Below are 18,539 nucleotides of genomic sequence, written 5' to 3'. Positions count from 1 at the left end.
ATCATTAGCTAACCACTAGTTGTTAAAAGAGGAAAAAAGCATCCATTACTATAACAAATACACCCTAATACCCAAGATCAATAACCTAATTTGTCATTATACTAACACAGAAACAGCAGGTTGGCCCATTTTATCCAACACTGGAATAGCCAGAATCAAATTTTGCCAAAGAAATTGGACATTTTCATAGGAGGCTCATTGGTTTACCTTTTACACACTCAAACATACGACCTTATCATTTCTCAAGAACCACAGCCAACCACTTCTTGTCATCTTCTGTCTGGCCATCCAAAACGCTTAAGATCTGTAACATGTATTTTGCTCTAATCTTCTCTGTATTGTAAACCATAATAAGTATTATATTTTATTATTGTCTGAATATTTTATGAATCTGTTTGGAACATATTTTCTGGGTTAGATTGTAAGCCCCCTGAGAGTTGAGAAACAGCATGTATTCTGCTCTGGTTCATGTTGCTAGTCAGTTTAACCAAACTTTACCAAATGTATCTATCTATAAGGTGTTGGGCATACAAGTGTAGTCTGCTCTAAAAAAGCTTATCTTTCAGTGACAGCAGTAACATCATTTTCTGGGTGCATACTATAATATTATAAGCCCAACCCGGTTCTAGATGCTAGAGATTCAGCAGCAAGAAAATCCAGAAACCCATGCATTTTTTTTATCCTACTTTCTAGTTGAGGGAAGGCAGACAATGAATTAAGAAAGTAATGTCCTATATGTGCTACGTGGAGGGCAGGCAGTTGGGGGGGGGGGGGGCGGCATTAAGCACAGAGTGTTAGAGAATTGAAACTGTAGACAACATACACCCAAATCTTGAGTCTAAAATCTTAGGGTTCAAAGGAAGACCAAGATAGCTGGGGCTTGGAAACAAGAGGAGAGTGCTGTGAGATTGTCTGTAACGGTAGACAGAGTCCAGGGTCCACAGGATGTGCTAATAAGGATCTTGTGTTTTATCTGAAGAGAAAATGAAAATCAATTGGATATTTGAGCAAAAAAATAATCATGAATTTATAATTCAATGGAAAAGGAATCAGTTTTACCCAATTTAGTGTGTAGTACTTTCTGAAACACATGTGGTATGCAAAGCAAGAAATATTTGAATTAAAAATCATTCCCTTCCATTAATACATAGACTCAGTAGAGAAAAGATAATACTTTCAAGCAAGCAAGCAAACAATCCAAATATATATTAGTGCTTAATCCAGCAATAAAATATAGAGAATACATTTTTAAATCAATGATGTAGAAGCTGAAAAATAATACATTACTCTTCATTCAATACTCATCCTACAAATGTGATTTCATGAAGAGTTCTCAGCATCTTGTATATTTTTCATTTTCTAATCTCAATTGGTCTCAGCTAATAAGGAGGCTGTTATTTAAAAGAATGGTCTTGTTCAGGACAATTTACCATGGGTAAGATGGTGAAGGAAATTGGAAATTTATAGATCTGTTTAAAAGACCTAGATGTCAAACTAATTGATACATTTTGACCACCCCTTAGAATTACATCCATTTTTAGAATGCCAAATGAACTCTCTAAAACAACAGAAGAATTGCCCTTTAAACACACAGCAGAATCATCATCAAATAGTTATTTACTAAGCAGCTCAACAAGCATGTACACATTCTTTTCATCAGCAATTCTGTCTTAGAACCAAATATTTATTATATCACGATGAGTACAAAAGTAGCCGTTATGAAAAATAATAATATTTCAGAAATAACTTGTATTGCCCTAATTCGCAATGAAGATATATGGTGCCTGTGACTGAGTTTTGCCTGCATAGCTTTTCATTCATGTTTTTTTCTTTTCTCTGTCTACCCCCGACAAGAAAAAAAAATTACAGAATCAAAGGATTATCAGATTTGATTGTAAACTGTTTTCTACACCAACCACTTAGTGAATATAAAATGAGACATAACCCTCTACTTCAATATTATCCGTATTGAATAACCTACCCAACGTTGATTCTTACACTTTCCTTTCCCTGTAGAATTTCATTATACCCAAATACAATCCCATGAGATACTGGATCTAGTCAAGAAACACACAGATTATCTCTCTGTTAATAATGATAGCTTTCCTTTTGCTCAAACCAACCGTAGAGTCATCTTTGTCCCTTCTCTTCCTCTCACACCCCACATCCAACACATCAGCAAACCTTATGGGCTCTCATTACTACACAGCTGACCCCTCACCACTACCACCACTGCTACACATCCTGTTCCAACCCACTCTAGGCTCTCTGCTACATATCACAGTGGACTTCCAACTGACCTCCCTTAGGAGGTCCACCTTGACCTTGCTGCTGACTCCCTGCAGAATGAGCCAGGGTCAAACCCTCCACTGACTTCCCACTTCATTCCAGACTTAAAGGTCTTCACAAATGTCTTCAAGTCCCTCCATGAAGTGCTACCAATCCTCACCCTCACATCACCAGTAGCTCCCTGTCCAATCTCTTCTCTCCCACTGGTCCACTCTGCTCCAGCCAACCTGGCCTGCCCCCTTTGGTCTGCCCATCCTACCTCAAATTCACCAGGCACATTCTTACTCTTCTTTTTCTGGAATGCTGACTCACACACCCGTTTTATTCACTCATGGTGAAACTTTGATTTAGATCATGGTGTACAAGATAAACTGAAAAACAAAAAAGAGAAATTATTTGTTATGTGAATTATTGAATATCTTGCCTTTTATTTGTTTTATTTATTTCCTATATATTAGTGAGATATTGCCATGAGGATGCTGTTACAAAACATACCAAAACTCCAGGACTTATAACCCTAAGCATTTATACTGAAGCTCACAGACCTCCAGGTCTATTGAAATTTGGCTGGGCTAGGAAAGGATTGTCTGGGTAGCTTTTCTTCATGCTGTGGGTTGACTAAGCTTGGTTCCATGTTGTGGATTGGGTTGAGGTCTATTCCACGTGTCTTCATTCTGGGACCAGATTGAATGGCATCATAACAGATTGAAAGAATTATGATGATGAATGAAACATCAGCCCAGCCATCAAAGCGGTTATGGCCTGTAAGGTTACAGCCTTTATAGGAGAAGATATACATAAGAACAATTGTAATAATATTTTGAAATAACTATACTTAATAGAGAAGTATTGCTAGAACATAATAAGAGTCCAAAAGGAGTGACTCCTTTGCAGTGGAAGGAATAAAGGAAAGCCTTGGAGAGGAGATGAAATTTGAATTTGGCTCTCAAGCTTGGGTAGGAATTTGTTTTGTATAGATAGGAGAAAGGACATTCTGTGGCAGAGAAGGCAGCACAAGACCCAGAGGTGAGGAAGCCAAGGGCATGTACAAGAAACCTGTAGTAATTCAATTTTGCTCATACATAGAAGAATTAGGAAAAAATCATTCATTTATCCAATAAAAATTTATTTTATATCTAAAAGTAGACTCAGGGCAATTAAACTACAATAGACAAGAAAAACAGACATGGTCCCTGTCCTCATGGAGCTTACATCTTGGAGGGGGAGACAAATCTAAGCAAATACTCATACAAAAAATACTAAATCAAGTCTGGGATAAATGCTTTGAAGAAGATATGAAGTGAATGTAGTAAGAGCAGGATGTGTCCTAATACTGGAAAACAAAGAATTTCCTAGGGAAAAGATACTTGAGGTGACAGCTAAAGGAAAGTAAAAACAAATTAGATCAAATGGGGAGAAGGGCACTCTAAGTAGAAGAAACAACAGGTGTAAATGGCCTGTGGCCATAGGGAGCACAAAGTAGAAAGAGGCATGTGAGAGATACTGAATGAGAGACAGGCAGGCTGGGCCAAGATCTGAAAGCATTTAATGCCAAGCAGAGGTATTGCTCTGTAGTCCATGTAAGCTCCTTGAGGTCAGGGACCAGGTCTTGTTCAATCTGTATCAAACCTAGAATAGTATCTGATAAAGAACAGATTGCCCAAACATTTGCTGAATTGACTTGAGGCAGATGTTATTATACAGCTAATATAAGCCACTTGGTCAGATAAATTATACTATCTGATTAGTGTTGGTAAGAAAAGTACGTAGGAAGTATTGCCGGAGTAGGTGCATGATGTCCTAAAGGACTGAATTTTGCTGATGCATTCAGCACTTTCCAGATGAAAGGATAACAAAATCACGTTATGAAGGGGTAAGAAAGAAATTCCATTCTAAAGGGATAAAAGAGAAATCTGCTTTCTAAGCTGGTCTGATGATAAAAATGAATTTAAAGTCGAATTTTTAAACATAGCTTGCCAGGGGTATAGGCAGCTGTATTTATTAATTAACACTCCGCCTGACTCTCATTTTCAAGAAAGTTTAGGAAACTCTAGTAAAGAGAACACTCAGAGAAAAGAAAATGCATGTGCAAAAATGTGGACAAATGAAAGAGCTGGAAGGTATATTCAGGAAATGGTTGGAGAGTGGAAAGTCCAATGCTTGAAACTGTAAAAATGTTATCAATAAAGCTGCTCTTCTCTAAGCTAAGGAATCTTGTGAATAACGGAGGGCTAATGGCAGAAGGAAGTGAGTTTTAGGGGAGGAAATAGGAAAATTGAAGAGTACAGGTTGAGAGACATTTCTATGGTACAACTGACAGTTCAATAGATACTTCCCTGGGAGAAGTAAGAAAGGCAAGGTGGTAGACTGCCTTCCTTAGGGAGAGGATGATGTGGTAGGAAAGCATTCCATTTTAGACTGGAGTTTTACATGACAAATGACATCGAGTGAATATGTCTAACCAACAGATGGAAATAGAGACCTCCAGCTTGGGAGAAAATTCTTTGGGATGAGAGTACGGATATGGGAGTCACTGGAACTGTCGGCAGTTACAAGAACAGCACCAGGTATTAGACCAGTTGGGTCAGACTGGACCTTGGTTCAGCACACTTGGTACTTGAATTCTGGCTAGGAAAGGATTCAGAGCCAAGACTCAAACTGTAAAAGAAAGTTTATTTAGAAAGTCACAGAGGTAGAAGAAGTGAGTGGTAGAAGAAATGGGCTCAGGAAACAAGTTGCAGGGACAAAAGAAGGGCCTTGAATCTTAGGAGAGAGAAAGATAATGATAATGCACCTGGTGGGAAGAAGAGGGGGTAGGAAAAGACAGGGCATGCTCCCAGGAGGGTGAGCATTCTGGGTCCTTCATCCTAAAAGCTTTTAAGGACAGATATTTTAGGGAAGTTTCCACAGGATGATCTCAACAGAATAGTCATTGGCTTTTCCAGGTGTGTCCTTTCAGGGCTGTGGTCTCTACTGATTGGTCAGCACCAGGGCAGGGGGTCATTAGTGCAGCTGGTCCTGATGTTAGCCAGTGTCGGTTGTCTGGTTTTACTGCCTTTTAGGGCCTTAAAATCAAAACATATCTGAAGTGTACATGTATTTGATGCGAGTCACAACCTCATTGTCCAGGAATCTTAATGCTTAAGGGTTATTCTCTGGCCCCTTTATTCATTCTCCCTCGAAGAGGGTCTAACCCACATGCTAGCAACATGCTAGGGGAGGAAATATCAGGGAAGAGTCTGAGCTGCATGACCAGCTGATATGCTAGGGGAGGAAAGGTTACCTTGGGGGTGAAGTCCTTGTTTTCCCAGTTTTGCCATTGACCGGCACCCAGGGATTTCCACCCTGGTGACCTTCTATACCTGGCATATCGTCCTTGCTCATGTCTGTCTGACTGCCTACAACAGAATCATAGGAATTTCCTAGTATGAAGATGTAAACTGATAAAGGGACCAAAGACAAAATTATGGGGAAATAGGCATGTACAAGTAGCACCTAGAGAGAAATCAGCAAAGGAGACTAAGTAAATATGGAAGAGCTAGCAACTGCAGTCTCGGCTACTCTAATTATTTGATACCTATATTCCCATCTAAGTGAACTGAAAAAATAAAAATATTTCCATTATGATTGGACTGATAAAATATATATTTGCCACCTACTTAGAACATTCTAGTAAATTAAAATTTATTTAGTGATTTCTAGAAAACAGCACAATTCTAGAAAACCTGAAAATGATTGACACAATCAAATAAAATAAACATACAAAATCTAGGTAAGCCAGTAATTATTAGATTCAAGAATGCCGTAAGTCTTTGCCACGTGGATTTTAGTCCTGATTCTTTCACTAATTTGGACAAATCATTTAATGTCTATGAACCTGTTTCCTCATCTTAAAAAAGAAAAGCTGCTCTGGCTGGTGTGGTTCATAGTTGATTGGAGTGATGTCCTATAGACTGAATATTTGCGGGTTTGATTCCCAGTCAGGGTATATGCCCAGGGTTTTACCCCCATCAGGCTGCATAGAAGGCAACCAATGGATGTTTTTCTCCCTCTCCCTCTCTCCCTCTCTCCCTCTCCCTCTCTCCCTCTCTCCCTCTCTCCCTCTCTCCCTCTCTCCCCCTCTCCCTCTCTCTCTCTCTCTCCCCCCCTCCTCCTCTCTCCCTCCCTCCCCCTCTCTCTTTAAAAGCAATGTGTCCCAGATGCAAGGTGGGGCACAAAACTAGGGAGGCTGAGATAGCTAGATGATACCTTAGGTTTCTTCCAGATCTAAAATCTAAAGTGTCTTCAGAGATCCAAGCAAGTCTGAGATGGATTTCTTAAATAGATTTGTTCAAGTGCAAAACCTTAAGTAATGATACCTGTTTCCCAAGCCCACCTTTCCCCCTTCCTCAGTGAATATTGAATTGGGACAACCAAAGGTCTTATGGCAGGCACTGGAATACCCAAAGTCATCCAGGAGGCACTGACTACTTTTCCAGTTCCTGTCCTAAGGAGTTTTATCACTTATGCACTCTGACTCTCATCACGTGAATGGCATCTATTTGTACCTCCCCTAGAGGACCCTCTCCTCCCTAGGTTCCTTTGAAATGGCTCATCAAGCACGCGGAACTCCTCTCCTCCCAAAGGAATCCTGTCAGCTTGCTTCAGGTGGTGGTGTAATGTGTCTGGGCTAACAAACCCTCTGCGGTTCAGTACTTACTCGGGAACTTTTTCTACGAAAAATTATTTAAAAGGTAAGAAAAAACTTAAAACCTTATTTTATAAAAACGCCTAATATCTTCCTCACAAAGGGCATTTACTTTAAACTATATAATCAAGTAACACTGGTGTAGGTGGAATCAGGAATCACACGACCCATGTGCTCTACTTCTCTTGACTCTTGTAAATACCTGTGCTGGGCACTGTGCTAGTTCCTAGAATTATACTAATAATAACAAAGACAATCCTTGCAAGGCTTTCCGCAATACTGGTTGTAGCATGCAATCCTCCAGGACGCAAGGTGAGTATTCCCTAACGGACTGGGTGTGAGGACCTCCCGTCTGGGAAAAACAGGGTCTACCGGCACTTTTCTTTGGGTTAACTAGGCGCCTGAAGGCAAACACTCAGGACTCCTAGCACTCACGGAGCTTGGCAGCTTCCGGCCCTGGCCCCGCCCCACTTGCGGTGTTAGGCCCCGGGTCCTCCAGGTTCCCAGCAAGCACCACGAGCTCGGTGGCCTCGCCCATGCTTTCAGCCTCTCCCCTAGGGGTGCTGCAAAATGGCGGATTTGGACATCGGGCTACACTGCCAATTGGAGCACTGCCGGCAGCGAGGTGACGGCGGAATCGGCTTTGCTTCCGGCCCCTCGGACAGTGGCGGAGGGAGAGGGGCAGCCTGGGCACACGCGCCCGCTGGGTTGTGCAGCGACTTTCGTTGGTGCTTCTGGGAGCTTCGCCGTCTCCTTGGTTGGGAGCCTGGCGTTGTGTGTAAACGTTTTTGAGCGCGCTCACCGAAAAGTCGCACGGGGCGGGGGGAGGCTGGAGCTGGCCCTGCCACAGCAGGTTGCACAGCAGGTTGGGGCAATCCTGTTTTCTTTCCCAGACTTCTTTTTTATTCTGTTACTTAATGTCAGGCGAAGGCAGCAGGCGAAATCAGTTTATCCCTGGTTTATGGGCCTCTTAGAGGCAAGCTTATAGTGCGAAGGCCCTTAGCTTTTACCATATTCTCTAAGGGTTTCTGATCCTCAAACTATCCCGCCAGGATATCAACTCTCCCAGCTCTGGCAGTCTTGCATTTTGATTGTCACCCAACCAGCAAATATCTGTGGAGCAGCTAGTTTGGGCTGGGACTACATAAGGCTTTTTGTCACGCTGGTAGTGAAGCTGCATTTTAGAGCATTAATAATAATGTAGTCTCTGTCCCTTGACCTGGGAGACCCGGGATCAACAGAGCCCATCCAATTGCTAGCTCAGGGCAGTGTGTCCCAAGCTTTAAGGATTTCACAGGTCTCCTGCAGGCGAACTCCTAAAAAATTGAAAGCACACAACAAGCTCAGTCCTTGGTACCTGGGTTTCAATCCATACGTGCGCAATCACATTTGGCTCACACTACAAGCGGGCGGCAGTTAGGTTTCATCTCCCCTTGCGGCCTCTTCTGTCATTGACAGCAGGTATCTGAGTCAATTGAGAAGGAATCTGAGGTTCAGCCGAGTTTAGCGGGAGTGGCGCAGTTGATGAGTGATACCTGCTATGGGCTGTGGACAAAAAGACAGCATCCCTGCTAGACTTGCTTGGTATGAAACATGCTCACAAAATCCTGTAGTCAGATCAAAAATGACACAGTTCATTAAGCCCAGTGCATAGGTGAAGGAAGAACTGTAATTGGGCCCTCTTGTCCCACAATTACCCAGAGGTCCCTTTCTGTTATAAAAAGATCCCTTCTTTCTGTTGCCTGCTGAGATAACCTGTAGAATGAGATCTTTGGAGGGGGAAATTGCAGCTTACTCTACAGTGCAATGTGTTTTTTTTATTTTCACTTTGTAAAAATGGTGTGATTGGATATATCCAGCCTTACTTGGCTGTAAACTATAATATGAAGTACATTGGAAATAATTCAGAGAGTAACTGATTGTGTCTGGTGACTAGTAGTGAGTTGCCACATCTGGAAATGGATACTTCCCTGTACTTTCTAAAAATTCTGTTACTTACTTAGTTGTTAGCTAGTCAGTTCTAGCTTCGTTGTTCCCCAACATCAAGGGAAAACATAATTCAAGATTAAATTTTGCAGTATCAAATCAACCTATTGAATTTCTGGAATTTCTTTAAAAATAGCTCCCAGTCTCAGGATTTTTTCTCAGATTGAATATATTCAAGACAAATTAATTGTAATTATCTTTAGAAATTATAGTTACTGTCCTATCCATACCTTTTATATATATCATTTGGCTTTTTTAATCACTTTGTGAAGTTGATACAGCATATAGCATAGATACATACACATATACACACAGATACTTTATACTTATATCTATATTTATTCCTACATTACCTAATAATAAGAACTTTGGTTTTGTGCATATATATGTGTGTTTACATACATAATACACTCTACTATAATATATATTTCTGTATAAAATCTCCAAAGCTCTACAATTAAGTAACTTGCCTAACATTGCTGAATTAGTAAGCAGTGAAATCAGAATTGATACCCAGGTTTTTCACTTAAAATGCAGGATTTTTGCAGTATGCAGTCTTCAAAAACAACACCTACTAAATCTAGGAAACAAAAACAAATAAACCAAAACAAAATTTTTGTGGATTTAGTATGCTACTACAAGTAACATTTATCTCCTGATAATCTAGTTATTTTCTCCCAGAAGTAATTGAGGTTGTGATGGCTTTTGTTTAACCACTATTTGCTATACTAGCATATTGGTCGAAATTGAAAGTTCTTCTATGGAGGTAGTTCAGGACTTGAAGATTCCTTATGCTCAAGAAAATTAAATCAAAACCAAACACTGACCAGTACATATGACATTTTCCCTCAATTTTAGATTTTCTTCCATTTGTATGTGATGGTTGTTCAGGAATATTTTGGTAAGTTACTTTTTTATGTGGACTTGAGAGTAATTTTAGTGTTTATAATATGAGGTTTATTACTGGACAGCAGAATGATTTAAAACACTTCTTACTTTAGCCATTGATGTTTGATATTCATTAGGATAATCATTTTGAAAAAAACAGCCTACTCATAGACCTTGACTATTTGTACATATATTGACTAATTTTTTAACTTATTAGATGGCATTATTTCTGTGTGATTTTTTTTTAATGTAAAACTTGTATTTGTGTCTTTTAATTACCAGGAGAAAACATGTCCACAATATAAAGGATACAGAAGAAAAAATCCAGTTACGATTATTTCTGTTTGTTTTAGTTAATAAAATGAAAATAGCCCAACCCATACAGTCTTAAATTGGATCACGTGACTTTGTCCACACATAACATACAAAGTAAAAAACCTGGGAACTAACCAGGGATTTTGGAAAATGTATTTTCTTTGCAACTACTTTCATATATCAGACATTTATTAAACAAAACAGTGAAAGAATAAATTCTTTTAAGAAGATAATTCAGAAAGATTTATTAGAAGTAAAGTAACATTTTAAAATCAGAACTAGAAGCTCTTCCTTGACCTTTTATTAATGATGGCTTTGAGAAATAAAAGGAATCAATAGATCGTTTTTTCATACTTGAAAGCACTCAGAGTAAAGATAATTCAGAGTAGTGAATTGTTTTTATTCACATGGAAGTTGAATAGTTGTGTTTTAAAACTTTTGAGACAGTAGCTGCTCTATGTTTATCTGGTATTCAGTTTGTCCTTATATGTAGAGTTAGTTCTTAATGTAGTATAAATGTAATTAATCTTAAGGATACTAACCCTTGAAATATCCCAGATTATTGCAGTTATCTTTACATTTTTGATTGCATTTAAATAAATACTGTTTTTTAAAATTACTTAAGCCTTGAACACAGAAGCAGAGAGTCACACAGCTGTCCTGAGGTATGTTAATAGTTCTGCCTAATAACACATTTGTATTTATGTACTTTTTCTCAGATTTTAAAGATATTTCAAACCATCAGTGTACAACAGATTAAAATTTGGAGTACTGAACTCGTTATGCAAAGAGGTTTTTGCTTCATTTATATTATTTTTCTCAGTTTAAAAGAAAAATCATTCTACTTGGTATTTATACATTTTTATCCTTATAATTTTTATTTCTTTACACTTCAGTTCTGTTTAGGTGGCTTACTTGCAGCTTTAGGCCCTGTATTTACAGATCTAAAATGGAATTAACATCCTCACCATATATTCCTCCCAGTTTTCTTTATTCCTGTGTTCATTTTTACTGGTGCCAGGCACCATTTTTACTGGTGCCTGGCACCACAGGATTTGGTGGCAATAAATTGTTCTGACTCAGTCAGCCTTAGACCCAGTAACAAACCTATGGTCCAATAACAACCCATTTGAATTCTGACCAAATGGAGAGATTAACAAAAGGTCTGGCAGATAGGAACCAAAATATCATCTTTATTATTGATAAAAGATAAAGTGAATGGTAAAGCTTAGTGAGAGCCCAATAGATCTTCAGAGGAAAGCCATTGCCTGTCAGTCACAGCAGTGCTGGACCAGCATAGGCTACCTCCTTTATGTATAAGTTCAGTTCAAAAAACAAAAAAAGAGAAAGCTGAGTCCACCACACCTCAAGTAGTTTTCTCAAATTTGACAGCCCTATCTCCCTTGAGTCAGAAAGAGGCAGGAAGTTATAACTGAATTCACTCAATTTGGAAAGAAGCGTTTGCCTCACACTTTGCAGTGGACATTTATTCCTGGCCACCATTTACGTTCCACTTTACCAAGGATTTTTACATCTGTTCTCTCAATTACAGAAAATTAAATTTAAATGAGCTTCAGTCAAAATCTGGTCCTATGAAGTTTAGATGATTTATTTGAGGAAACTAAAAATTAATGAACATATTGGCATTACATAGGATTAATTGGAAGGAAATACTCTCATTTAGAGTCCTATAGTAAACATAATGATGTTTCTTACATAGCTTGTGAATATGTCCTGTGTTTTCCTTTTTCTTGTGATATTTGATTTCTTAAGAATGTCTCTCATACAGTCTCTCAATTAGCTCTCCCTAATTAGTGAAAAAAAATCATTTACATTAAGACTGTTGGAACAAATTTGGAAAAATAGTTAATTCAGTTTGAACAAGATGTAACTATCATTGATATAGAAGGATGCCCTTTTATTGTATATTTCAAGCAGTTATTTCCTTAAGTTCATGCAACTCTAGAAACAGTTATTTAATACAGGTTTCCTCCTCAACCCCCCACCCCCGACCACCTGTTTTGAAAGTTCACTTTCATGAAAAACTCACATTAGTATCTGTTTTTGCTAACTGAAAGAAATCCAAAAAGGATTTTTTCACTTTTATTTTAAAAGACAAAAAGGGAAGGTAGTGTTTAGCATTTGTTTTATAGTGAGCCATTCACTGTACAGGCAGCACTCACTCCAACCTATGAGAGTGGTCCCACCAAGATCCTTCTCCAAGAACCACACTTGGCATCAGCATTAAGCCCCCATAGCTTTGAATGGAGTCTGAGCATTTGGGAGACCCATTCTGTGTTCTGGGAACACTAGGAAAATTTACCATATAAATTAGTGGCAATTGCTTCTTCGCTTTAAGCCATTTTGGCTTATGAAGGTTTCGTGGGAGTGCTGAGCTGCTTTTGAATAGTGGGGGTCACCTGTACTCAAAATAGCCTGGCTGATCTTATAAAATCTCATCTTCCTCTGATGTAATATTTGCTGGCAATACAATATTAAACCATTGAGAATATAGTATATCATTATGAAAATTGCCTTTAACCTTCTGTATCATGGGTAAACATAATTCTTAAGTATTCACATATATATTTACTTCAAGTTGGTGTAGAAAGTAGGTATGAGTGGCTGTTTGAGGGCGGATGATGAGTGGATTATTATTGGAGGCACCTTTGTGTTGGACTGTTACAAAGTAGAAGACTGAAATTATAAAGAGTAACTGAATAGTCATTTTAACTTGACTTAGAAGACAAATACACCACAGCAGGGAAAATATGAAAATGTAGACCACAACACAATAATCATTTCTCACAAATATTTATTATAATCTGTGTTGTGTGAGTGTCTAAGTTGCTCTTATAAGTTTAAGCAACCTTCCAGAATAAATTTGTTGATTTACTTTCCATGTGAAATATACCATCACACCCCCCCTTTTTTTTTTTTTACATTTTCAGGTAACTGTAATCAAGGAGAGACTGAAGTCAGATATGCACACATCTTATCCATGCTCATACAAGGAATGTGTTGAAAAAGAACTTGTACCAGTTATCTGTCCTTATTGTGAGAAGAATTTTTGCCTGAGGTGATCACTCAGATCATTAAAATTCTGTATATCTGTTTCATTTGTATGCAAATACTTGAATTAGTGTCACTCTTCTGTTACTCATAGACACCGTCATCAGTCAGATCATGAATGTGAAAAACTGGAAATCCCTAAGCCTCGGATGGCCACCACTCAGAAACTTGTTAAAGACATTATTGGCAAGTATCATGAAAGTTTATTTCATTGCTTCCCTTATTGCTATATATTCTTACTAGTTCCAAAGCTCCTGCTACTTATGCCAGCTTTTCAGTATGGAAGGTGTTGTTAACAGCCCCCAAGGTTACAACTTACAACAGATTTCAATGATATGTTTTGCAACAGTATTTCTCACAAGGCCTGCCTGACCAAAGAAAATTTAGAAATTCTTTGGAACTTCCCTACCAGATGTCTTGCTGGGCCACTTAGATCAGATGGATAACCATCACGACTAGAAATGGGGCTCAAGTAGTGGTTTGTAGTCTCTCAAGACTAAATTTTAAGTCTAGTCCAGTGTCCTTTGAATGCTGCTGATGATCTGAGGTACCAGGAGAGAATGTATTTTCATTTAGCAGAATTTTCATTCTCTGTTAAGAATACTACCTTTATTAAAATCTTCTATAATCAAATCTTAAAGTTCTCTTTAGATTAGATCAAATAGGCTTGAGCTGGAAAGAAGCACATAACAGTGAGTTCTTTGATGTGGAGATTGCTTAAATCAACCTCAGTGGTGGTTTCCCATTGATCATGTATATGTCATACCTACACAGTGAATGTCGTCTCTTTATATCTCCACTGTGTGTAATTTGTGTACATTTTGGAGCCATAGAGTAATAATTAATAAAACTCTGGAAAATGTAATGTAAATATTCTTATGTGCTTATATGCTTATTCTTATTTCTTAGATTCCAAGACAGGAGAGACAGCAGTTAAGCGACGGAAGGGTGCAAAAAATAGTGCAACAGCTGCAAAGGTAGCACTGATGAAATTGAAGATGCATGCTGAAGGAGATAAGTCATTGCCACAGGTTGGTCTTAGAGACTTTGAAAAACAAAAATGTTTAGATACAGTTGAAGCCTCTCTCTACTCCTCCTTCCCACCTAGTAATAAGTACCTTAAATCTGATGTGTATCATTCCTAGTGTTACATGGTGTGTTGCTACATAAATATACATAGTTTTGTGAGATTTTTCACTTTATAGAAATAGCAGCTTCCTCTCTGTCCCAGGATGGGGCACACTGCCAGATCACTGTAGCCTGTCTTGCAAGTGTCTCTGACAGTGGGGCCCTGGTATCCAAAGCTACTTGCACTCCTGGGGTCCGTGAATGTTCATAGCCTGTGTGTCCGTGCACTGCTCTCAGAGCAATAGAATGGGAACACAGTCCAGGACCAGTGCGGAGTCGAGTGGAACTACAGCATCCCATGGAATGCTGCCAGCAAGGCACATGTCCTGTCAGCCTACACCCAACTGGGTGAGGAAGGGCACAGCGAGAGCCACAAGCGGGGCCAACATCCACTGGGTCTCACAAACACTCCGGCCCACCCTGACTGGGTGAGGGAGGGTGAAACCGGAGAAGATGCCAGAGTTCGGGCTACCTGTCACTACCAAACCCAAAAGCAATGACAGCGATTGAATCTTTATGGGTGATTTATTCATATGGCCAGTGATCTGAGAAGGTGGCAGGTTCATACTCTAATAGACCACCTTAAATTCCATTTTTAAATGGCTCTTTTTATAAGGAGAACAAAGTGTAGGTAAGGGGTTTGGAATTCAGGGAAAAGTTAATTGGGTTAAAAAAACACACAAAACTTAGGCATTCTCGCCCTGGGTGGTGGTCATAAACTGTGCCCCAGGCTGTGATCCTTAGCTGTGTCCTGGGGGGTGGTCTTAAGCTACACTCCAGGGGTGGTCATCTTACCCTGGAGTACAGTGGCTCAGATATCATCTTGAATTGCTTGCAGTCCTCAGGAACAAAGGTGGATCTCCTTATGGTCTCCTGGACCCAGGGTGGGTCATACCTTCAATTCCTGGAACAAAAGCTTTTACATGCATTGATTACTAAGCTTATTAGCAACTAAAATTTTCCAACTCTTAAGTCCCCTATTAAGGGAAATGCAAAAGGAATAAGACTCTGTGCCCTCTGGTTAAATCTTCTGTCCCCAAATCCTGTACACTGTGGGATTATTCAACTTTTCTAGCCAGTGGGGGGGGGGGGGTGTTGGTAGACAGGTACATGTCAGCCTGTGCAGCATCTCTGCCCCTCCTCCAGTTGCCATGATCCAGAAGTGGGTAGAAAGATTTTCTAGCTACACACAGGGTTACAGCATCTCTTCCTGGGGCTGGGCATCATACACTTGTTAGTTTACCCTCACCCAGGGAAATGGAGTCACTTTTGGCTGTGGCTTAAATCCCACCACCTTCAGCAATTCCTGACACATCTCTGGGGTGCCTCATCTGTGCCCAGTGATCTGGCCAGATCTCCCTTTACAAAGCCAGCACTTTTTAAAGCTATTTTTAGGAATCAAGGAAGATCCAAGGCGAAACACCTTTGCTCTTATTTCTTTTTTGCCCTGCATTTATTAATTTAGCAAGAAAATACAATATAAGGAAGCATATAGGGTATAGAATATTAGAGAAACCATCCAAATTTATGACTCCTTCTGTTTTACTGATATGGTACTTGTCTGATTTCTTCTATTTTCTTGTTTTAGTTTCTTTATTCTCAAAAGCCCTGCTGTCTCTAAATACGCTGTGAGGTCTTTCACATGAAAAGACATGTTTTATGTTTCAGAGATCTTTCAATCACAAGTGACAGAAACTTGATACCAAGTAGTTTAATCAAAACAATTTTTTTCCCTTATATGATGGGGAGTGGCTCTGATCTGGTCTCTAGTGATGACCAGATTCCAGGAATCAAATGCAGTTGAATGAGTCCATTGTGTCCTTGACTTCTCTGTCTGGATTAAACTCATTCTCTCCCATTTCAGGAAACTTTTTTTTTCCACATTTTTTTAGGAATAGCTGTGAGGCCTGGGGGATTGCTGTAGGCAATTCCAAGTTTAATTCAAAGACTGAAAAACTCTGGAAAAAGAGCTCTCCCTTCCCTCTCCCAGCTTTTGAAAATAAAATCCGAGGAAAAGGCCTTAATTGGCCTACCTTAGGTCACATACCTGTCTTTGCACAGATTACCCTGGCAGAGTCTTGAGTCCTGTTCTCATGAATTCAGGGGGATGCTGAGCTCTGCATTAGAGGGTAATCCCTCTGACCAGGAGAAGAGAGGAGGATATGTCACCAGATAAAAACAGATAACTAGTTCATGTATGTAATCTGTATTTTAACTTTTTATTTTTACAGACAGAAAGAGTTTACTTGCAGGTTTTCTTACCCAAGGAAAGCAAAGAGAAGAGCAAACCAATGTTTTTCTGCCGCCAGTGGAGCATTGGGAAGGTCATTGACTTGGCAGCTTCTTTAGCCAGCCTGAAAAATAACAATAATAAATTAACAGGCGAGGTAACAACTGGTTATAATAACTTTTTCCTAGAAGCTTTACGATGTGCTACACAAGCATCTTTGTTTATTACAGTACGCTTTATTTCTCTTGTAACAGAAATTAAGGTTATGTCACATGACTTCAGGAGAAGCATTACCCTTGGATCATACTTTGGAAATGTGGATTGCTAAGGAGGATTGTCCTTTATATAATGGTGGAAACATTATCTTGGAATATCTTAATGAGGAAGAACAGTTTTTAAAAAATGTTGATTCTTACTTGGAATAGTCATTCAAGGATTCAACGAGCTAACCTCTATGTGAAGTCATTTCTTTTACTATGAATACTATGCATATTTCTATTTTTAAAAGTTGCTTTAATTTTTTTATTATATCATAATGTTACCAGTTTTCTATAAATTAAAATTGTTTTAAAGCTTATGAATTGACATTTAATTATTAGCAAGTTGTTGTTAGATTTTGCTAGAATGTGCTATAATAACAACAACAAAGCTGTATGTCTCATTGGGTTGGTATTGATGTCTGCATCTGCACTGAATGTTCAGGTGTCCTTTTTGGGACATTACCATTCTTCTGGCTGAGGAAGAAAGAATTGGTCCTTAGAGGGTACACGTATCATTTTTGCTTTAAGCAAGTTCCATAGCCAAGGCAGTATAGCTTTACCTTGTGCCTACTTCATGATATATAAATTCATGTGTGTACATGAATCAGAGGAACTGAGAGATTGTCTCATTCACTTGTCAAAGTTTTGGATGAGGAATTTCAGGCCTAGGAGGGGGAAATGATTTTCCTGGTGTAATTTAATTGCTTTGAGGCATGTCACTGATGAAGGATATTACAAATGAGAAGAAAGATGAGGTAGCTCAACTTCAGTACAGTCTCTTTATATCTACCAAAGCAAAAACATGGCAAAAGTAGACACATTTTATTGACAAATTGATGCTCTGACTGATGTATTCCATCCTCATTCAATAAAGGACTGCTGTATAGAACAGAAAAGATTTATTTGTTCTTTGTCCCTTTTCTACTTTAATTGTCATGGACAAGTACAGTGGCTTTAGGTTTAATTAAAGGAATAGACTTGGAATATTCATTTTCTCTCTTAATTTTTTCTATGTGCTATTTTCATGCAAAGAATGGAAATAGCTTCTGACTTACATTAGCTGATGATCCATTCATTTATTAGTATAGTTATTCAGGTACCTACTAAGTGTAAGGATTTGATTCCAATGTGTGGCAAGTACCGAATGAGCAGATAGATCATAAGCATAGCTCTGTTCCAATAGCTCTTTTATCACAAACTATATGATCAGAAGTAGAAATAATCCTTAAATACACGAGAAAGTTTTAACACAAATATCTCGGCATGTGTAATAATTATTTACTGTAATTAATTATTGTACATGGTAGGGGGTTAACGTATGTCTCATGAATATAAAGCTAAATATACCAGAAAAAGTACCAATGAGAGTAAGAAGAGGGAACATAAGGCTGAAAGAGACTTAATTACACTGGGAGAACATGGAAGCAGGCCTGTCACTGACTAAACAGAAAGGAAACCAGGATCACGACAGGAAGGACTGTGTCAGTAGGCATCCATGGTTAGGTCCATTGCCAGATAGTGGGGCAAGTTTGTCCAGAAGACACAAGTACTGTTGATGGGAGAGACCTGGCTCTTCTTGCTGACGCATGTAAAGAATTACATATCAGCAAATTTAGTAGTATGTAATCAGTTTATTAGTGGCCTGTTCCCATGGAAGAGAACAGGACTGGGTAGAGTAGGGGGT

General features: G+C 38.9%; 1 protein-coding gene across 2 annotated transcripts; it reads left to right on the top strand.

Moving 5' to 3' along the window:
* Positions 1-7,478: 7,478 nt before the first annotated feature.
* Positions 7,479-17,753, top strand: ZFAND1 (zinc finger AN1-type containing 1). Of its 2 annotated transcripts, none has more exons than XM_028518949.2 (8): positions 7,479-7,601; positions 9,821-9,863; positions 10,791-10,830; positions 13,117-13,244; positions 13,332-13,423; positions 14,147-14,268; positions 16,597-16,752; positions 16,850-17,753. In XM_028518949.2, the coding sequence occupies exons 1-8, from the start codon at positions 7,547-7,549 to the stop codon at positions 17,018-17,020; spliced, it is 807 nt and encodes a 268-aa protein (XP_028374750.1). In that variant the 5' UTR covers positions 7,479-7,546; the 3' UTR covers positions 17,021-17,753. The 2 variants fall into 2 exon arrangements, with proteins under 2 accessions (XP_028374750.1, XP_035886956.1); XM_036031063.1 differs by having other exon boundaries at positions 16,826-16,902.
* Positions 17,754-18,539: the final 786 nt, after the last annotated feature.

The sequence above is a fragment of the Phyllostomus discolor genome, chromosome 7, assembly GCF_004126475.2.
Source record: "Phyllostomus discolor isolate MPI-MPIP mPhyDis1 chromosome 7, mPhyDis1.pri.v3, whole genome shotgun sequence".
In the NCBI taxonomy this organism is placed as follows: Eukaryota; Metazoa; Chordata; class Mammalia; order Chiroptera; family Phyllostomidae; genus Phyllostomus; species Phyllostomus discolor.
This window is presented reverse-complemented; position numbering and strand designations above follow the sequence as displayed.